Source organism: Laetiporus sulphureus (assembly GCF_001632365.1).
Source record: "Laetiporus sulphureus 93-53 unplaced genomic scaffold LAESUscaffold_28, whole genome shotgun sequence".
Taxonomy (NCBI): Eukaryota; Fungi; Basidiomycota; class Agaricomycetes; order Polyporales; family Laetiporaceae; genus Laetiporus; species Laetiporus sulphureus.
Genome location: NW_024468537.1, coordinates 451,684 through 472,951, shown reverse-complemented (window position 1 = coordinate 472,951; position 21,268 = coordinate 451,684). Strand labels below are relative to the sequence as shown.

Sequence of the window (21,268 nt, the reverse complement as noted above, 5' to 3'; positions counted from 1 at the left end):
GGACGCTAAAACAGTGAGTGCATGCGCCGCACCGCGGCGCACGATACAGGCCGATGGCAACTCACCTGGTGCGTGCAAATGACCCCGCCTACGTCCGCTCTCGCCCACCTACGCGCTCCATGAGATCCCCACCTCGCCCTTCTGCTGCGGCGCCGCTGGCGACGGTGGGCCGGCCTTGTAGATGTGCGCGCATTTGTGACGCTACGTTGACGGCGATGATAGCGTGGCCGTACGCGGTGAAGTCGTCTCGTTCTGTGCGAGGAATGCGGTAGCGGCGAACGAAGGACACGGCGTGCAAACACGTCATGTTGGTGAAGGACGCGAGCGAGAGCAATGGCGACTCACCTGAAAACCCGTTCCTACCCGCCCTACATTCGCTCTGGCCCATCTACGCGCTCCCTGAGAACGAACGACTCGCCCTCCTCCTGCGACGCCGCTGACGACAGTGGCGATGGCGTGCAGATGGGTGCGCATTCGCGACGTTACGTTGACGGTGAGAAGAGCGTGGCCGGCCGTACGCGATGGACTCGTCCAGTTGGCTGCGGGGAAGATGGTACTGGTGAACGAACGACACGGCGTATTTGCACGCTGCGGTGGTGAACGTGCGCGCGTTCGTGAGGCATGTTGACGGTGAGGAGAGCGTGGCCCGCCGTATGCGATGGACTCGTCTCGTTGGGTGCGGGGAAGGCGGTAGCGGCGAACGAACGACACAGCGTGTTTGCACGCCGTGATGGTGAGGGACGCGAGCGCACGCACCGGTGCGCTGTAGAAGGGCGAGAGCGACGGCGGCTCACCTAGTATAACATCCCAACCCGCCCTACGTCCGCTCTGGCCCACATACGCGCTCCCTGAGACCCAACGACTGGCCCTCCTCCTGCGTCGCCGCTGACCCATCGCTGTGTTTTGCATGCGTTTGCTCGCTCGCAAGCCGTTGTGATCGGGTGAGGGCGTGCGTGCATGGCGGATGTGGGAGGCCTGCAGAATCGATTTGAGCGGGGAGAATCCGGTGGTGAACGAAGGAGGAGGTGGTTGGTAGGAGGTGGGTGCTGTAGAGCGCGCGCGCACGCGCTTGTTCGCTGAAGAGTCAATATCGTTCGAACGAAGGCTAATACTCACCTGCAAATTGAGAGCGGACGCCATGCTAACCTAAGCAGAAGACAATGAGAGTAAATGGGAGGAGATAGACATGAATGAGGTCGAAGGAAGATGAGGGGAGGACGACGCGAGCACACTCCCCAATCGGGGAGTCAGAGGCGCCAGGCACATGAGGGGAAAGGGCACCTCATGGAGGCTTGAAAACAGTACCGGAAGACATGAAATTTGGCACCCGGGTCATTAAGATGAATAGCTAGGGGGCCCCAGCAACGAGGAGTGAGCGGATTGCGATGCACGAGAGGAAAAAGCAAAATGTCGCGAGGACCATAACGGGCGCTTACCGACTGAGTTGAAAGGGCATCGCGTAGAAACACAAATAAATTACAAAATAATCAGAATTTAATTACATGGGTGCTTGAGATATAGAGCGAGGGGGCCCCAACAAAAATGAGATGATAGAAGCAACTGACGGCCTCAGAAGGACCAATGTTGACCAAACCACCACCGTGAGGAAACCCGCCCGATCGGGAAGCCTACAGTGCCCGTTCCGCTCAACTGGGCATTGGGGCCCCTTTGGGCCTCCGAGATTCGAAGCGTGGCTTTCAGATGAGGGTATTTTGAAGAGCATAGCATAAGAATTGAGTGTGCTATAGAGGTCCCTCTGAGCATTGCCGTTGGGGGTCAACGGCACCCGGTATATAGATAGGGCATATGCAGCTTGCATACATTTACAGAAAAAATTGCTTGCTTTACAAAGGCATCAGAAAAACACTTAAAATGCTTCTAAAATGCTGCTGCAATGATTCCCACATGAATTCAGGATGTTTTCTAAGTGGCTGCTGCATGTGTTCAAAATGTTTCCTCCTGGAAACAGATGATCGGGCCAATCACAATTGGTCTTGGCATAATATTTTAAATCTTAATTGGTGTTATATTTTACAATTTTAAATAAATAACCCACATGTTAAAATGATGCATATTTACAACATATTATATCCCCTGTCAGTGGAAGAAAAGAGAAGATGATATTCTGTCCATCACTGCGTAAAATGCAAGGCCTAGGCATAGGCGATGCTGACCGCAAAGCATCTAATTAGCTCCCTGCACCCTACTCTGCAGAATTCTGCTCACTTGTTCTCACATCGTCGTGGCAGAACCATTTAGACTTAAATCACCATGCCCCCAGCGTGGCTTGTTAGGACCCCTGAAAATCCCTATATGAGGCCAGTCGACCGTCCGGACACGAATGGACACTTTTGAAGCCTTGGGCCACTTTGAAATCCAGACAAAATGATCCCCCAATGTCCAAAATGCCTGTCAAAATGTCCAGACATTTTTTCCATATGTTCTGATAGACCAGTCTAGCATCTGGACATGGATTAGGGGGAAGGCCGAGGAAAATAGTAGCAATTTACTTCAAGCCACAAAACAAATATGTACAAGCAGAATCAAAGAGGTGGGCCGCCAAAAGGCAAGTCAAACGTCCAGACGGAAACTTCAGGGTCCCAGAGGCTGGACAGCTATCCAGACATGAACTCTGAAAAAGCTGTCCAAACAGGAAGTCCAAAAATCAGTGATTTTTGGACCGGCCTCCCATAGGAGTTTTCGGGGGTCCTGGGTCCTCTGGCAGCGGAGCTTTCCTGCGATAAGGGTGTCACCTCATGGTACGCGTCCTCCTCCGGCTGCATTTTCCTCCCCTTCCTCCCACCCTCCTCTCTATCTAACTTCATTCCCTCACCTTGTCTGCACCTCGCAGCCAGGATGCTGACTACGGCTTCAACTAGCCCTGCCCAGAGCAACCGTTCTCGCAGTTCCATACGACAGGTGAAGAGGACGTGCACGGGTGCACGCTCACGATTGCGTACAAGCTGGATGCGAACGACGTGCAGCCCGATGACCTTGTCATCTTCAGCATGAACCAGACCTGCATGTGGTACCTTAACACCACGTTCGATGTTTCTGCTAACATGCCCGAGTGTCTCGACGGTGGCTGCATGTGTGCATGGTTCTGGATCCACTCGGTGAGTTGGATATTGGCTTCTCAGGCTGGTGAGCAGATGCTGATGGAGTGTGGTGGACATACAGGATGACAGCAGTGTGAAACAGAGTAAGTCATCTCAAGACCTGTGATGGGGAACATGACTGCTCATCTAGCTGTTGTCGCTCAGTGTACATGAACGGCTTCCACTGCGACATCACCGGCATAATGAGTACCACTCCCATTGGCATGCCCATGCTGTCCAGACAATTTCGAGAGAACCCTGATTTCAACGAAGCTGCCAACCTGGGCGACTGCACGATCTGGCCCAGATACCCCATGTACTGGATGCAAGCTGAGCAGAACAACATGCACACCTGTCTTAAGCCTTCTCTCTGCCTCCATGCCTGCTAACCTGCATGCTCCTACAGATGTTCAAGGGGTACTACATGCCGCCAGCTTACAATGACATCTATGGCTACCATGACGGCCCACAGGATGACATCTCCCAGGACGCATACATCTCCTTGCTTGGTCCAATCGCTACTGCTGCAGCATGCCACGAGATTCCCGATTTTGCTCCCATGCCCACCCCGGGCATGGTGAAATGGCACAAGCACCATTTCAAGCATGATCATGGCCACTGAATGTAGGACGACACAAACTTTGTAAATGGAGACACACTATACGTATTCGAAGTATAGACGCATGCATATATCCCCTTGTGGGCTTGACACCCGGCACCTGTGTGGCCCTGTGGGCCCACCTCAGTTCTTTTTGTCATAGCCCCTTGCTTGACAAATCGTTATCTTTATAACTTGTGCTTGCTAGTCCTCTTCCTCGTCCTGTCTAATGGATTGACCACACATACCTGTACATGCATATGCTGAAGGATCCAGCACTCTACAGTGTTGGTGTTGACTACCTCGAGGATGATCCGGCACTGGTGCAGAAGTGTGTGGATATCGCGCACACGGCCGCCATCATTCCTGAGAAGTGCCATCTCATCAAGTACAAGTGGGCACCTGGACGGTTCCATGGCACTGAGCTAGGTCACATTGCCTCTTATTACTACGTGATACACAACTCGATGGTGATGTACAACCAGCATCTCAGGCCAACAATAACAACACTGGAGCTTTTTAGGGTATTTGCTCTGTCCAATGAGTTCAAATTGTTGTCGGTATGTGAATTTGGTGTTGTTATAAAAATATATGATACTCAATTTGAATGCTTTTACAGGTTCGACAAGATGTAAGTGGCGTCTGTACGATATCCCAGAATACAGGTAACTCATTTGATGCATGTCTAACAGGAGAAGCTGGAGCTGGAAAAGCTGTTGGAGTGAGTCTCTATTCCAGTAAAGGAGAGTGTCAAAGAGCTGGCTGCGAAGATCAACGTGCTTTTACAAGCATACATCTCACAGCTCAAGCTTGAAGGTTCGTTGAATCGTACTGGTAAGGAGATACAGTTTTGCTAACGTGGGCATTCTAGGCTTTGCTCTTATTGTGAACGTGGTATATGTGCAGCAATCAGCTGGATGGTAAGCATGCTTTCCTTCGTTGTGTGAACTTGTTATTGATAGATGATTCTAGTATTCTCTGAGCAATGTTTTAGATCTGCTTGAAGCGTGGATGGGCAATTCTGGCCAAGGCTTGTCTTGATCTGTGCAAGGTGGTGGACCGAAGAATGTATGTGTGGGCCTCTCAACGATATTCAGGATTACTGACAGAGTTCCTAGGTGGAGTTCGATGACTCCTTCACAACAAGGGTGTTCCTGCTGAGATTATCAGAAAGGCAGAGGGGAAGCAATTCGTGAGTAGTTCATTGTGGTCACTACATTACTTGAAGCTTACATTTTTTCACAGCCTTGGTACCGTTACTTCAATCTGGTTTGTTTGATCTTTGTCCTCATCAATGCTCATGTCACTAATGTTGCATTTAGAGTTCTCCTGAAATCGGCGAGCTGGTCGACATTCAGAATGCCAGAAGATTGGTTCATCGTTCGCTACATAGCTTCCCTAAACTTCAGTATGTTTCCATTTCCACCTTTGTATGACACGGATGTTGATATGTCATCTTAGATTGCAAGCCCAGGTCCAACCAATCACCAGGGCTCTCCTTCATATCGATTTGACCATCATTCCTGACTTCAGATTGGACAAAAAGATTCATGGCACCACTGAATCCTTCTGGATCATGGTCGAGGACATTGACAGTGAAATTATTCTCTTCCATGACACGTTCCTTCTGCATCAGAGATATGCTGAAGACAAACACAATGTCACAATTACCGTCCCTATGTTCGAGCCTGTCCCACCCAACTACTACATCTCCATTATCTCTGATCACTGGTTGCATGCAGAGATGCGTCTTTTCATCTCCTTTAAACATCTCATCCTTCCGGAGAAGTTCCCTCAGCCCACGCCGCTCCTGAACTATGTGCTGCTGCCCTTCTGGCTGCATGAGCTGTTGATGCCTTTGTGGCCTTCTACTCTCAAGGATATTTACCACGCTGTTACAGAATGGTACAGTCTGAGGGCATTGTTGATGTTAGGTTTGGTGGTATGTGCACAAGCACTCTCAATAGACTCTGCTTAACTGACTTAACTTTATCTCCATTAGGTAATATGAATGTTCCGGTTGGCCTCGCGCTCGCTAGACTTAGCACGAGCTCCTACTCACGATGCACTCAGTCTCTCATACAACACGTGGAGGAGAGGGTTGTTCAATTTGTTAGTTTCATCGTTCATGGTAGCTGCATTGACTCATTATCCCTATCGATAGCCACGATGAAGATTACCGTTGGCAAATTGTCCGAAACAAGATACCCTGCTGGTTGTTCCAGATCGTCAACCTCGTTTTTATAGGTAAATGACAATCACAATCCCTTTTGACATGTGCTGACCCTTTGACAGCCATGATCCAAAACATCATACTATTCCTCCTTGGAATCCCCATGCATATCGCCATCTTCCAGCAGCCTGCACGCCTCAGCACTTTCGACTATGTGCTTGGAGCCCTTGCACTCATTGACATCGTCCTAGAATTTGTCTCGGCCAACCAGCAATACTTGTTTCAGATATACAAGCATATGGGCATTCATGAGAAGAACGAGTGGATTGGTGCGCGTATCAAATGGACACCACGGGATGCTAAGCATGGATTTGTCACACGTGGGCTCTGGACGTGGTCGAGACACCCAAACTTTTTTTGCGAACAGACCTTCTGGAGTACATATGCTGCAAATGTGTCTCAATGTACAACTGCTCATAGTGATATCACTGTTAGGCCCTCATCACATTGTTCCCTTTGCTTGCACCCGAGTCACCAAACCTGCCCTTTCTCTCAACAACATCCATGATGCCTCTGTGGCTGCTGATGCCTGCTCTCATATTATGTGTACTGTTCTTCTCTTCGACTTGCTTCACTGAAAGCATTTCATTGTCGAAGTATCCTGAGGTGTACAGTGCCTACTGTGAGCACGTTGCAATGTTCATACCGCTACTGACACCCCTGTGGGGGCTGCTCTTGCAGCTCAGAGAGAAGAAAGTGCAGGTGGATGTGATTCTCTTTGGACAAGATGAGGATAGCAAGAAGAAGGAGTGAGGGAGGAGGAGGTGGTCTACTGTCGTGCAGTGTGAATGGGTTTGTTTTTGGACTTTTGGACTTGTGATTGAAGTGAACTGTGTAATATAGCCTCCTTTGTCATCTCAATGGAACGGATCAGATATTGTACTCTTTCTTTTGCTGATGAAGCATTGAAGACTCGATAGAAACAGTCGGTACACATTTACATGGCCATCCCAGTTGCACATCGGCTTCGAGCGGCGGCAACACCCCAATCCAGCAACCAGCGTCAGATCCACGCCATTTTACACATGTATCATTATTACTCACCCGACACTGGCAGACGGGCTCCACTTCATTCATTCATATTAACTCTAGGCACCAAGCAACCATGGAGATCTGCACATTAAACAATCTCATCATTCAATAAGCTATAACTGACTAAGCAACTTCTTGTGGCTTGTGGCTGTACCAACAGAACCTACAGGAACACCTCCGATGAAGTGGTGTTGTACTTCCGTGGCACCTTAAAGTTATTTGTGTGCAATCCTCTGCCCTAGGTGCGTGGCCTTCGACAGTGACATTGAGGCTGAGTCCACACTCAGCAAATGCGGCCCAGAGGTCACAGTGGTTCTCACTGCCAGTAAGGATCGAGTCCACCTGGATGATCGTGTCACATGCATCAAAGAACGGTGGCCGGCACTGCTGGAGGTTCATGCAGTTGAGTACAAGTCTGCACGTTTAGTCAGTATTATGAATGTGAAGGTGTGAATGACTGCTATGCACTAACGATGAGCGAGTTACCATGCTTCGGGATGAGCAGCTTGCGATCATCATCGAGCGTCAGCTTCACCGGGTGATAGAAGTCACTATCAGGCACTGTGCCATCCTTGCAGGGTGAAGGCAGGAACAGACTGTCGACAAATCTATGCTTGATGATCAGATGCTGCCCAACAACCTAGAGCATCTCTGCCCAGATCTCACTAATCGCATGGACACCCTAATAACTGGGCTTGTTGAGAGTCTTGCACATCGACGGTTTGATCGTCTTGTTCTGCAAAAAAAAGAAAAACATTAGCAAGTAAGCAGGAGAGAACAAGAGCAACAGCGACAAGAAATATAAGTAGTTGCAGATACCTGTCGGCCGATTCACAGCCCACACACCCATCGCGTAGTCTGAGTAGGTGCTCGTGCTCCTGATCATCATCATCAAGAAGTCTCCCTAGCCTTCACTCATGCCTCCTGACTCACCCCAACCAAGACGGCCCAAGTCTGCAGGGCCACCAGTGAAATGCATGCTCAGCCACAGCTCAGCTCGTAGATGATGATGCCCGCTTCCATGTCACCATCGTGGTACGGGTTCACTGTGTTCTAGATGTATATCCTGCAGCAACCCTTCTGGCAGTCAGGTGGCATCATAAAGTTAGCGTTGTTGTACCTGCTGCTGTCCTGTGCGTTCACGAATGCCGCACCATTCTCTGCACTGCCACGTCCGAAGTTGTGCTGTTGGAAGTTGCCCAAGACCTTGTCCAAGCCATACTGGTGGCAAAGGTCGTGCAGAGGTCACTCACGTAGAAGAGCTGCATAACTGTTGCATTGATGTACTTCTTTGCCTCACCAAGCGCATCTGTGCAGTCTATCTCCGTCGGCACATACTTATATTTGAACACCATATCAGCATCTGCATTCGGGTGGTAGTTCAGCTTCCATACGTTACGACCCTTCAAGTTCTCATGTGCAAACACATCGCTGCCCTAAGTCATCATTGTCTTGCAGAGCTTCTCACCATTCCGGCTGCTCTCCACCTTGTGCGACATAGACTGTGGGTTGTTCGCGAACGGCAGAGAGTGCCAGCCAATAGAACTCGTGAGGACATCATAGTTCTCCTTCTGGATTGACCGGTTGCCCACAGATGGGTCATTGATGCCCCATGCCAACACCTTGTATATCGCATGCTCCAGGGATGATGGTAGCTTGGGTGTGGGAACAGGCAGGTCAGATGCCCAGTTGACAACAGAAACAATGTGATGCAGTGATGCAGCTGACACCGCAGTCTTGCACCAGTTGTCCTGCATCTCCACCTCGAACTGAATGGGACATCAGCAAATCAGTTCCTAGAATGTGATCACGTGGTGCTTACCTTCCAGATGAGCTCAAGTGCAGTAGATTCACCTTGCGGGACCTGCACAGATGCCAGCCTAGCCAACGGGGCTGAGAGCATAGGGGACATTGTCAATCAGCATGGTGATTGAGCCCTGGTCCCCGACAAACTGCATCTCCCATATAGACAAAATCTTGGCGAGGAAAGATGCGGGGTCTTCTATAATGTCTTGTGCAAGTGACACATTGGGTATTGTGGCAATCATGAACCAAAAGAGCATCCACGTCAGATCATTGAGTGTGTCTACATCCTGGGCGATGAAGCACTGGTGATGTGCCATGAAATACGGCGTGCTGATGTGTGCACAATTTCAGTCGAAGAAGTAAAGAAGGTCATCGAGGGCATACTCAATGGAATGTGTCATGTCTGTCAAGGTTGCCTGGTCAGACTGTGCTGCCAGTTGTTGAGCGAGAAGCTCCTCAGCTTGCACAGCACGCATCTCGAGCTCGGACCATAAGCTGGCACAATGCTCGGAGTGGGCATCTGCCAGGCCTGGTTAGCAGAGCACTCATGCATAGATATGTTGTTGCCACTCACCAAGTCACCATACGAGAGTACGACACCATCCTTCACGTTGACGTTGATATTGCCATCTGCAACTTCGATGCTGTGCAGATACTGGCGAATGTACACATGGGTGACACCAGTGTTCTTATCAGTGTACGAGTCCTTGCAGATGACGAAGGAGCTGGCCAGAGCAGTATTGTGGGTGAGGTCCTGCGTGAAGTGCTGTGCCACCTCTTAAGGGTCAGTAGTCTCACTGAGGATGCTAGAGAGTGAATAGCAAGGCTCCGTGTGATAGACGAATGTGGGAGCACTGGTCCGAAACTGAGCATCTTGCGACAGTGAAAGACATCGTTGCCACTGGCAGTCAGAAGGGCAAAAGTGCCAGCAAGGCCAAGGACAGTGAGCGAGGCAACTAACAGGCATGCATGATGAGTACATTAATAATGAGGAGATGTGGTGGGCAACTCCTCGCATGCACACGGAGGAGGAGGAGGAGGAGGAGGAGGAAGAAGCCAACAAATTGAAAGTGCTGGCCTTCTTATTGGACCGGGAACAGCAGACACTCATTATGGTAACCACATCTAGCTGTAGTGTGCTCTGCAGCATAGAAGTTTAAAAGAATCGAGGAGGATAGGTAGGCCGAACGTTCGATGGTAAGCAATGTCAAAGCTCAGATGCTCTGTCTAATCAATTTACTGGAGTGACAATAGACCATGAAACATCTCATATTCATCAAATAAGGTGTCTGATGCTGACTGCTGCAATATAATGAATCATCGTTGTTCTGATCAGTTCACTGGCTCAAGTATCTGTCTGCCTGTTGTGGGATGGTTTTCTCAGCACTGGCTTCCTTGGTGATAATCAAAACCACGGCACTGAAGCCACCGGAGAGGCATGCCTTGATCCCCAACTCAGTATATGTAGCTGATGTTGGGCTCATCACCATCTCACTATGCTGTACGTTGCACATGTACAGTGACCCACAAAACTGTTGATAAGATTGCTTACTTCAACTTGTATAGTAAATATCTCCTCAACCAATGGGTCAACTACATTTTATAAGCACTCATTGGAACGCGTATCATCATGGCTTTCTAATGCAGTCTTCATCATATTTTTACCATATTTTGATCCTAAGATATTTACTAATCTTTGAGGGTCACTCTTATCAACAGTTTTGTGGCTCATATCCAGGTTCTATAAAACTTGTACTTTCAGTACTTGGTATAGCCTCCCTTTGCCTTCACCACTGCATGCACCCTCCTTGGCATACTTTCAATCAGATTCTGACACACTTCCTTCCCAATAGCCTCCCATTCCTTCTCCACCCTTTCCCACAACTCAGTAATTCCCTTTGGTGGCTCCTGATACTCTGCAAGCTTCCTTTTGAGATGACCCCACAAATTCTCTATGGGATTGAGATCTGGGGATTGAGAGGGCCATATCATAGTGTTGAAATCATGGACTTTGAACCAATCCTTGGCCTTCTTGCTGGTGTGCTTGGGGTCATGCTGAAACACCACATCCTCCACAGTTTTGCCCCAATCCTCCAGGCTATTCTGCAGCTCATCCTCCAGAATGCTGACATAAAGGTCTGCATCCATCCTGCCATCAATATTGCAGGCATACCCCACACCATCCCAGCCCATACAGCCCCACATCATCAAGGATCCACCTCCAAACTTCTGGTGCCACCAACCTATCGCTAAGGCTCTCCCCTGGCTTCTTCCACATCCATTTCCTTCCATCTGACCCCATCCTGTTAATCTTTGTCCCATCTGACAATATCACCCTTCTCCAGTCCTCCACAGTCCAATATTGATGAGCCAAAGCAAAGTCCATCCTCTCCTTTTGATGCCTTGCAGTAAGTAAAGGCCTTCTGTGCTTTACTACAGCCTTCATTCCTGCCTTCTTCAACCCTCTTCGCACTGTCTCTGCATTGACAACCCTCCCAGTAACATCTCCAAGAGCTCTGGCCACAGCAGGAGATGTGGTAGCCTTGCCAGTCTCAATGAGTCGAGTAGCATAGCGAAGATTGGCAGTAGAAAGAAGGTAAGGTCGTCCTCCTTTGGCCTTAGAAATGGTGGGACAGTGTGAGGAGCGTAGTTTACTGATGGTTGAGTAGTGTAGATCAGTCAAAGCTTCAATTTCTCGAAGAGATTTGCCATTCTGAAGCAAAGCGATGACATGGTTGACAGTTTCAGTAGCAACAGCTTTTGGCATGATGTTGGTTGAGTGTGAAGAGTTGTGTATGGCTGTTTGTACATTGTTCATGTTGAAACATGAACATCAATCAATATTCCCACAAAGAACCCTGTCAACACATCAAGAATCACAATTTTCTGAGAACTTGTGTGTGTGCCACAAAACTGTTGATAAGAGTGACCCTCAAAGATTAGTAAATACCTTGGGATCAAAATGAGATAAAAATATGACCTAGAAAGCCATGATAATACGCTTTCCAATGAGTTCTTATACAATGTAGTTGACCCATTGGTTGAGGAGATATTTACTATACAAGTCGAAGTAAGCAATCTTATCAACAGTTTTGTGGGTCACTGTATCTCAGGAATTCAGCTATTAATCAGTCATCAACAGATCTGGCTTGCCATTCATGCAATATGTGCATGTGGTCATGCATGCTTACGTGCTTCATCCAATTGGTCATGATGCAAGTGGGCCTGATTGTCATTGTGGTTTCCCTCATTGTATTGAATGCATCGGCTGTCACGTCAGAAGATGGCCAGGATTTAATTATGGCAATAACCTGTCTGTGAGACATATCAGTACTCTACATGCTTCTTCTTTGTAAGTCAGTTGTGCATAATTTGGGCTCTCTCCTCAATGTGATGTGGTTAGTTCTAGTACACATGCCATCCACTTGAGCAGATACTGAAAAGAAACAAACACTAAGGCCTGAACTCATCACAGTGTTCATATTAGGAACCAGTGAGCGCAGTATCAGTATCGGTGTCACAGTATTAAGTGGCACCTTTCTTTCTGCACCAATAAAGTCATCATTCAGCAACCACAAGTGGTTATTCAGACGTCAACCTTCATATTGGTCTCACAAAGTGGATACTTAGACAAACAGCACAATACCACCACATACATCGCAGATATGACTGTGTCTACCACACGACCACCAAGCGCCCATGATTCAGCCACCCAGTCACATGACACTGGCCACTTGCTCTATTTAGAAGTTATCAGGTGTTGGTCACGTGACACCAGGCCACTTGCCCAGAATGGAACTCTTTGGCCCACAATAGGCTTACCCGTGCTCATTGGACCATCAAGCTAGCAAGCACCCAATTCGCTGCTCAAATAGCAGCATCAACTACATGGCTGCCAAATAGTAGCACCAGCATTAGAATATGCGCTATGGCAGAACCCCTATTGGCCACTCAATAAGTGGCACCACTTCAGCCACTCAAATAGTGGCACCACCTTCAGGCAATTATCTCATTGGGTAAAGTAGGATTACCTTGGCATATCCACAGCCTTTATAGATAGTTGCTATAGTGAAGTCCAGAACCATTACTGGTTTTGTCAATATGTTCACATGTAGACAGGACAGGACCCCATTAATTACACCATAGTTAGGGTACCCAGGGTCCACCACTACATGTATATAAGCACATGAGGATCTAAGGGAAGACCTTAGATTCATTCAACTATTGTATGCGGCCAGCAGGCCAGCTCTCCCCTTTCACCTTTTGTGCAAGGCCATGCATTGGGGCTTTGCCTTGATTGCTGGTTGTATGCCACTGTGCGCCATCCTCAGCCTAGCCCTTGTGGCAGGCTTTTATATTGTGGATTTATTTGTGCAAGTCACACAAGCAGACTTGCCCTTAATTGGGTTAAGTGCTTTGTGCTTTGTGACAATTGGTATGGCTCTAATGATACTCTTTACCAGGCAGAGAGCCATTGATGCAGTAGTTCTAGTCATCAATAATCAGCAACCTGTCTGCCACATTCTATGGGTATTAGCACAATGACACCTCATCAGTCCACATTGTCGTCTACAGCCAGCTCTGTATTTTGACCCATTCGGGCACATTCCTTTGCACAAGAAACTTATTCTCTGAGACATTGGTGTGTGCAACTTGTCAGTAATACATTGCAAATATCGTGTGTTAGGAGGATCCAGGAGCATACCAACAGGTGTGTCATGATTCATGATGGTGTTGTTTGTACTCTACTCAATCTCTTACATGGAGGATGTAGAAATGATCAACATCAGGTCACAAGGATCCTCCTCCATTGATAGTGGTCAGGTGTTTCATTATCGCCCACTCCTTGTGATTTGAACGACATGTTTCCAGTGGCTAATAATGTGCAGCGAGTGTGCAGAACAGAGCAACAGCGAGCACAACAGCAGAAGATGCACGATTACTTGCAAACGCAAGGACTAGATGAATATGGGCAGTCATTGCAGCATAGTCCGATGGACCAGAAAGTACACATCAGGTCATCGGATCTTACACAAGTAAATTCAACACTTGGGCAAAATATTGTCACACAGAGAACATTGTACGATCACCCACATTTGAATATCTCAAAATCACCATCACTTCATTCTACTTCACAGGTGATTAGGCCACCTGTTCAGGAGAGGAAACCAAGTGATGGTCTTGCTCATGCACAGTCTGACCTAGACTTCTTGAGTGGTTATATTTGAGACGTCATTATGTCGTTTAGCTTTATCGGTTCTCTGCAATTTCTCATGAGTCCCGTAACTTCTGGGAAATTCACTTCACGATCAGCAGACCAGATTACACATGCCAATGCTGGATCCCACTGACTTGATGTCAAATACAGAAATAACCTGTCTTTCATTAAGCATGAAAATTGGATTCTTTCGATGCTGGCCAATTTACAGGTGGAACAGCTATACGGCGATGAGTCGACTTGTTCACCAATGAATGGAACTAGAAAACACACTGTATCTGGAGCTTGATCATTTAGAACACTATCGTATGCAAGACTGGAACAAGCAACGCTGCACCCGGTCTGGCATTGCAGTTGCACCTGTGAGCATCTGTGTTGACACAAGTAAGCTTCTACAATAATGAGAGGCATCTTCCTTACTTACAGAGACATTTCAGGCCATCACTTTATAGCTCACAATCGTCTCATGAAGCCACTGGTCCTCGCATACCATGTCGTTGCTCTCATAATGAGCCTGCTACAATGTCTTCCTCACAGAGGAAGCAACATCCTTTTAGCTGATCTGCGGGCTCTCGTGCGACTTTCTCTGTCGTATGAGAGAGAGAACACAGATTTTGGCAAGGAGAACCCCATTCTAAAGGAACTTTTACAAGATATTCGCACAGTGCTCAATCGCTTTGATCTTGATCCATGCACGCATTCCTATGCATGCTGTCCAAGTTGCTGTGCATTATATGAATGTGAAGTGTGCCCAGAAATTTACACTTATCAGGCTACACCCTCAAGTGAACATTGTGGAACGAAGTTGTGCCGCATTCGCACAATCAGAGAGAAACAGTTTGTGTTTCCCAGCAAGGTGTTTCTCTATCAAGATATGAAGGAGTGGATGGGACGACTGCTTTCACGGGATGGAATTGAGGAGGTTATGGACCTTGCCAATGTGTGCTCTCAAGCAGGACTTAAGTCGAAGAAAGCAGATGTCTGGGATGCACAAATATTCCAGACTTTCAAAGGACCAGATGGGATACAGCCATTTGTGCATGCTCCTTCAAATGAAGGACGATATCTATTTAGCTTGTCAGTCGATGGTTTCAACCCATTCGACATGAAGGTGGGAAGCCCGAAGGTGTCTGCAACAGGCATATATATGGTTTGTCTCAATTTACCTCCTCATCTTCGCTATCTGCCTGAAAACGCCTACCTTGTCAGAATTATACCTGGCTCAAACAAACCATCTCTGGATGAGATCAACCATTTTTTGAAGCCACTCGTCAATGACCTTTTCACGTTCTGGAACACAGGCGTGTTCTACACACGCACTGCGAGATATGCTCAAGGACGGCTTGTACACTGCGCATTGATACCCTTGGTCTGTGATCTCCCAGCTGCCTGTCAGGTGTCTGGCCATGAATCCTATACTGCAACATACTTTTGTAGCTTTTGCAAGCTGAGGCTTGACACCATAGCAAATCTTGACCTGAGCACATGGCCCAAATGTGACCCCACAGAACATCACAAGCATGCAGAAGAATGGAAAGCCGCAGCAACTGCTGAAGCTCGTGAGAGTGCATTCAAGAAGCACGGTGTTCGATGGTCTGAATTACTATGTTTGCCATACTGGGATCCCATCCTGTTCACCGTCATTGATACCATGCACAATCACTATCTAGGTGTGCTCAGAACTCATTGCAGAGATATTTGGAGCATGGATCTCAGTCTCGATGATGGCGATGGCACATATACCCATGCTCATAAAGCACCACCTCATCCCTTGGATGCAGAAATGAATGAAGGCATGTGATACCTGTACTGTGGCACCATGAAGGATCTTGCAAGCCAGCTGCAGGAAGAGCGTACCTTGGCACTTATGCTTTGAGCACAACCTTCAACAGGCAAAGAACAAGAAACAATTACTTAACAGTCTGAACAAATGGGTGAGCCAAGCCACACAAAATACTAAATATCTAATTATTCATATTTGGAGCAGCGGTCACAGGAAGGCTATGGGACTATTGAGCCCATTATTGCATTAAAAAGTGAGGACCTCAAATAGCCAGAATTGAAAGGGTCATTGTCCATTGAGTTGCACATCAAGAAAGCAGAGGATGCTTTGAAGAAAGGAAGCCAAGTGAAAGCAATATCTCGTTCTCTCAAGGCTGTGCTGGTAGCAATGTGCACGTCATGGGATCTCGATGCCACAGGAGTCAAGGCTGTTCTTCTGGTCATCTGGTGGATTGGGTAGATCATTTTGTGCTCCACCATGTATCGTTACTGAGGAGATTATACATGTCATGGATACTATAGCAGCAGCATCATGGCATGAAGGTCACACAGTCTGAAGAATCGACCTCTGAATTGAGCCACAAGGTGAATAGCTCACGGCATACCAGATAGACCACTCACCTTAATCTACCGGTGATTAGCCCATGCTACTCCCTCTGAAAAGTGCACAGATCACCAGGGATGCATCAACAGTAGTTTTAGGTCATGAAACACTGACACAGATACACGAGGATATCCAGAAGACATGCTTACCTTCATGGATTAGTCCAGCACCACTTAATGTTAGCACTGAGCAAAGGGGAAAGCTACATGCAGACCAATGGTTTTCATTGTGTTCAATTCACATACCCGTGACACTTGTTCAACTATGGGCTCATGAGCCAGGAAGAAGGTGAGAAATGCTGAACAATTATATGGACCTGTTAATGGCAGTTGTCGTCAGCAGCATGCTCGAGACATCAGATGAGCACATCTGTCTCTACGATGCATCAATCATGCGGTATTTGCGGATGCTGAAGGAGTTATACAAAGAAGCTGATATTAAACCCAATCATCATATTGCGGTACATGTCAAAGAATTTCTATGTGCCTTTGGTCCCGTTCATTCTATGCGGACATTCTTCTTCGAGCGCATGAATTACCTTCTCATGAGGCAAAACACCAATGGCAAATTTGGCGAGTTTGATTTTCTTTTAGTCTGCTATATTTTTCATTGTCTTATTGACAACCTTTGCAGGAGGACTGGAATTGACGTATATGAACCATGTGTGCCGTGCATCTAATCTATGCTCATTGCTACAGCAAGCAGGCATTTGACAGATAGTAAACGAGTTGGTCGATGCATACAATGCAGTCCTCCTGGAGAAGCAGTCGATCCTGCCTGCAATGGAGATGACATGCTGGGGCCCGATCCGGTGGAGCTAGGTGTGGAGATAGACAAAGCCAGTGCTGTCTCCATGTGCGATAAGACAGGGGTGGTGGATGGCCCTGCAGAGGGAGTGGCATGTCCAAAAAGGGAAGCAAAAGGTTGGACAGACATGAAGGGGATTTGGAGGACCAGATGCCACCCGGGTTCCCGGATGAGGGGGCAAGGGTGGTTTAGGCACTGAGAGATGAGGAGGAAGGGGCAGAGAGGTGACATGAGAGGAAATGGTGAAGGAGGGACACTGTGGTAGGGCTGATGGTATGGATGACGCAGATGAGGAAGGCAAGGGAGGTGTCAGTGATGAGGGCTGTACTAGAGGGTTTGGAAGAGGAGGCAGTAGCACAAACATGGACTATCACTTGGAGGGGGGAGGAGTGCAAAAAATGACTCAGATTCTGGGGAGATTGTTGAGCGTAATGTTAGTGTATGACTTCAGACATGTCAGTGCATGCAGGGAAGAAAAAGCTAACTCACTCACCCTGTGAGTGTGCCTCGAATCCCTGAGAGAGTGACGACTGCCATTCCATTCCTGGAGGAACTGTCGCACAGTGCTATGTGACCCTTGATAAGTTCTGGAGTAATCAGATCACTTGGTCAGCATGGCTCTGTGGGTAAGAGCAAGGTATGCACAGAGAAGTGCATCGCAGCCAGCACGACTAAGCATTCTCATCAGCACACACCTTGCTCACTGACAATGCATTCCAGATATTGTTTTGCTCGGGTCCATGATCTGTCTTCAACCTAGGCACTCCAGTTTTGCCCATTCTGTGTTGCCTGCATCCAAGCCTATGCATTGGGCTACAGCCTTGAAATTCATGAGCTGAAGCTTGCTGGTAGCATCACCGTGATATGCACTTGGCTGCTACTGCAGGCTTATATTTGGATGCATGGTCGCACTGGTGGTCACAGACATTGGGGCAACACGCTGTCACAGCATGTATGAAACATATCGTGGAGGGTCCAAGGTGGCTGTTTCAAGGAAGGTTGCAGATGTGGGTGAGGATGGGGCAGGAGGTGATAGGAGCAGATGAGTGGATAACTTCTCATGGGAAGCTACACGTGGCATAGGTGAGCTAGTGCATTCAATGGATGCTGGGGGAAACAAAGAATCTCGAATAGATGACATCTAGAGGTATCTTGTTTCGGGCATGAGAACAGCATTGAATCCCAATGAGTGAAGGAATATCTTGTCAGGTGCAGTCAAAGCAATCGCTGATCCGATCCAAAGTCCAAGTACAACCACGCGAGATATAAATGTCTGTTTTAGCCACAAATCAAACCTCCTTCAGTTAGTTCTGAGTTATTACAGTTGTCATGCACAGTCGAATTATAGCAACATGAGAGAATCCGTCAGCCAATTTTATGAGAACGGACTAGTGATCGCAGCAGCATGTTAGCTATGCTAAGACCCACAGAACAGGAGGATTGATATTGATTCCTCAATGTCATAAGTTTTACCACTTACAAGTCCAAGAGTATGTTTATATGTGTTACTGAATAAAGTGACTAACTTGCTACGCAACGAGCATTGATGGAGTACTCACATCTATGATGCCGACGACCATCTAGCCAAAATCCTGAGAAGCGTGTAAGCACCCACGCTTCCCCGAGTTTGTTGTTCATGTGATCATGTTCCATGCACCATGGTCGTTCTCACGTGCACATCAACTTGAACTTGCAGCTTTGAGCTTTGCTACCTTGCCCATTGAGTTCATTGTACTCATCGGGAAATTGTTGTCTCGCTTACACAGGACTTTTGTTCGCATCAGAATGTCCGAATCTAGCCAATGATCTGCAAAAGTGCAATACAGAGGTACAAATGGCTTCCAGAATCCAGCCCATCATTGTGTGCAAGGCCAGGTTCCTGTACTACACAAGAAACCTCAGATGAGGACGAGGCAGCAGTCTAAACATGCGAACGAGAGTTATATGATGTGGTGGAAAGACATCGCCTTGCTGAAGCTGTCCTGGAGATCAAAGGCTCCTACTTCCTCGAGTGCATATTATGATGACATTACTGCCACCAGTGATCCCTGAATGTGAAGTCATCATTAGCCTAGAGGTACTCAAAGAAATGAATGAACGACCAAAGACTGCAGCAGGAGTAACGGAATATATAGAGGAGCTGCAAAAGTGGCATGAAGAGGACATGCAGGTGTTGCTTGAGTGGCAAGCAGATGACTATTGGAAGGATGCTGAAGATCGTTATCATTCCTACGATGACAACATGCACGACTCAAATATTGATGTCAGCTGATAATTTGTTCTATCCCCCTTCAGTCATACTGATTAGTATGCCATGCCACAGTCATTTCACCGAGCAGCACGTGGGCAGAACACACCTATGTTCAATGCATTCGATGATGCTGTCTTCTCATTCGAGTATGCAGATCTCAGAACATTGGAGGCACTCTGCCGAGAGTGTGATGCCCTTGCTGCCGAAAAGGATGAGGTACACCATCAGAGGGACTCAAAATTCCTGGCGAATATTACAGAATACCACTCCATCATAAACAAGAGTATCCAGGTCAGCATTTGTGCTCGTCAGAGTTTGGATAGTCATGCGACTAAGGATTTTCATTCAAATGTCTTCTATTCTCTGCAGTTACACATCACACGATTTCTAATGGTGGATAGCTTCAGAAAGAAGCAGATGCAAACTGATTTCAACTGGGTGTGGCAACAGGTAATGAACCTCGTCGGTGAGTATGAGAAAAATGTGAGTGTGATCGTTTCAACATGTGCAGCGTGCATCATTGTCAGATGGTGGTGTGTCTGCAACATGCTATCAATCCTCTTGCATATCCTAGTGTCCTTCAATTAGCTGACATGTTTGATAAAAAGACTTCTGAGCTGAGATACAGGAGCTGGCATCTGACGCTGAAGCTCTCGACCACTCAGTGAAGGGTCAATGGCCTGCGGTATGAGCCTCGCCCTTGCTTTCTTGGATGTTGCTGTCACTCGCATACCCACACCGGTGTTGAGCTTGCATCATGCACCATGCTTGGTGATATTATGTGCATGGATGCTGCTGTGCTACCACATGCTAGATAGGCCACTCACATTGAATTGTCAGATAGAGTTTGAGCGTCAGTTTCCGCTTCAACAGTTAGGCAGTGTAACGGCTACTCGTGTATTCTCTTATTAAATGGAATCTATCACCAGTGATAGGCCATGAGAGGCTTCAGTGTGAAATGGGCCAAATATTGTGTGAGAGGGGAATGGTGGCGACAGCGTGGAACTGTCGATGACAACCGATAGCTACAGGTTGCAATTTTCTTCCTCGTAAACATGATAAACATTACAGGTTGGAACCGCAGTTCTCTTACCTTCCTCTTCATTGTGTTCACTTACCAGCAATCACACTGCATTCTGGCACGCTGGACGAGTTCATCGTCCCTGTGCATCTGCACATCCACTGGCTCAGCTTCTGGCTGGACCCTCGACTTACTTTTCATCACCACGTCCATGTCATGTCGACATGCTCACTTTCTAGGGTCCAAGCATTTTGAATGCTGGCCAACACAGTTTGAGGCATGTCTGTGAAGGCTGTCCGGACAATTTATCTATCCAACATCCTTTCCGTGCTCACCTTTGGAGCACCAGTTTACTTCACTGACTATCATCAAGCAACGCTCATCAGGCCATTGCAACTCGCACAGAACTAATGCTTGTGTTGATCTCTGGGAGCCTTTCATACTTCACCCACGGATGCACTGCACCACCTGGGCAGCATCCTACTCATGCATTGGCAGCTGAATCGCATATGCAATTGAGCAGCTGTCCGCTTACACACACTCCCCTCCAACTCACAGGTACTCGCCAGGATGCCTCATCCTTGGCCTATCAATTCAGTCCTGGAACCATTCCCCCTCCCTGTCCACCTCCTCTCCCGAGCCTGGCATCCGGTGATGATAATTCATCATTTGGTGCGATGCACCACTCCGGATGTCGTATCTACCATCCCTTACTATGCCCCGCCCTGGGAGTCACATCACAAGTGGGACACCCATATCACCATACTGGTCCCTGCACCAGTTAAGGATGCCTCCAAGGCATTCATCACTGACATTCT

The 21,268-nt window shown here is 47.7% G+C and overlaps 8 protein-coding genes across 8 annotated transcripts; 5 read left to right on the top strand and 3 right to left on the bottom strand.

Moving 5' to 3' along the window:
* Positions 1–88: 88 nt before the first annotated feature.
* LAESUDRAFT_760619 (uncharacterized protein) lies at positions 89–1,140 on the bottom strand (the record flags this gene model as incomplete). The annotated part of the gene is made up of 2 exons (XM_040912771.1): positions 89–388; positions 442–1,140. The coding sequence occupies 2 exons, from the start codon at positions 1,138–1,140 to the stop codon at positions 89–91; spliced, it is 999 nt and encodes a 332-aa protein (XP_040762920.1).
* A 1,715-nt stretch (positions 1,141–2,855) lies between these two features.
* LAESUDRAFT_781785 (uncharacterized protein) lies at positions 2,856–3,612 on the top strand. The gene is made up of 4 exons (XM_040913856.1): positions 2,856–3,116; positions 3,181–3,202; positions 3,264–3,452; positions 3,514–3,612. The coding sequence occupies exons 1-4, from the start codon at positions 3,009–3,011 to the stop codon at positions 3,540–3,542; spliced, it is 348 nt and encodes a 115-aa protein (XP_040762919.1). The 5' UTR covers positions 2,856–3,008; the 3' UTR covers positions 3,543–3,612.
* A 314-nt stretch (positions 3,613–3,926) lies between these two features.
* On the top strand, positions 3,927–4,244 carry LAESUDRAFT_626249 (uncharacterized protein; the record flags this gene model as incomplete). Its single annotated transcript, XM_040903341.1, has 1 exon — positions 3,927–4,244. A coding segment is annotated over one exon (318 nt), but the record flags the coding sequence as incomplete, so codon positions are not given.
* A 1,034-nt stretch (positions 4,245–5,278) lies between these two features.
* Positions 5,279–5,431, top strand: LAESUDRAFT_613169 (uncharacterized protein; the record flags this gene model as incomplete). The annotated part of the gene is made up of 1 exon (XM_040903179.1): positions 5,279–5,431. A coding segment is annotated over one exon (153 nt), but the record flags the coding sequence as incomplete, so codon positions are not given.
* A 9-nt stretch (positions 5,432–5,440) lies between these two features.
* On the top strand, positions 5,441–6,682 carry LAESUDRAFT_656749 (DUF1295-domain-containing protein; the record flags this gene model as incomplete). Its single annotated transcript, XM_040904638.1, has 5 exons — positions 5,441–5,642; positions 5,748–5,808; positions 5,861–5,943; positions 5,992–6,323; positions 6,365–6,682. 5 exons carry the CDS (start codon positions 5,441–5,443, stop codon positions 6,680–6,682), a joined length of 996 nt encoding a protein of 331 aa, XP_040762916.1.
* Positions 6,683–6,965: 283 nt separating this feature from the next.
* LAESUDRAFT_737688 (uncharacterized protein) lies at positions 6,966–9,660 on the bottom strand (the record flags this gene model as incomplete). Its single annotated transcript, XM_040910814.1, has 16 exons — positions 6,966–6,996; positions 7,129–7,199; positions 7,220–7,348; positions 7,434–7,569; positions 7,675–7,697; positions 7,797–7,839; positions 7,891–7,915; positions 7,951–8,007; positions 8,038–8,182; positions 8,215–8,397; positions 8,449–8,730; positions 8,784–8,825; positions 8,851–9,054; positions 9,342–9,544; positions 9,566–9,573; positions 9,623–9,660. The coding sequence occupies 16 exons, from the start codon at positions 9,658–9,660 to the stop codon at positions 6,966–6,968; spliced, it is 1,620 nt and encodes a 539-aa protein (XP_040762915.1).
* Positions 9,661–10,789: 1,129 nt separating this feature from the next.
* On the bottom strand, positions 10,790–10,996 carry LAESUDRAFT_638086 (uncharacterized protein; the record flags this gene model as incomplete). The annotated part of the gene is made up of 2 exons (XM_040903471.1): positions 10,790–10,892; positions 10,941–10,996. Coding segments are annotated over 2 exons (159 nt in total), but the record flags the coding sequence as incomplete, so codon positions are not given.
* A 7,865-nt stretch (positions 10,997–18,861) lies between these two features.
* Positions 18,862–20,180, top strand: LAESUDRAFT_727424 (uncharacterized protein; the record flags this gene model as incomplete). The annotated part of the gene is given in 9 exon segments (XM_040909217.1): positions 18,862–18,886; positions 18,902–18,903; positions 18,923–18,944; positions 18,997–19,059; positions 19,119–19,189; positions 19,249–19,441; positions 19,502–19,720; positions 19,799–19,912; positions 20,052–20,180. Coding segments are annotated over 6 exon segments (729 nt in total), but the record flags the coding sequence as incomplete, so codon positions are not given.
* Positions 20,181–21,268: the final 1,088 nt, after the last annotated feature.

Excerpts from the sequence above, each read along its gene's own strand:
- LAESUDRAFT_781785 (XM_040913856.1), top strand. The coding sequence starts at position 3,009 with ATGAACCAGACCTGCATGTGGTACCTTAACACCACGTTCGATGTTTCT. Across the intron at positions 3,117-3,180 it reads CATGGTTCTGGATCCACTCG|GATGACAGCAGTGTGAAACA; the intron begins GTGAGTTGGATA and ends GTGGACATACAG. Across the intron at positions 3,203-3,263 it reads TGACAGCAGTGTGAAACAGA|TGTACATGAACGGCTTCCAC; the intron begins GTAAGTCATCTC and ends GTTGTCGCTCAG.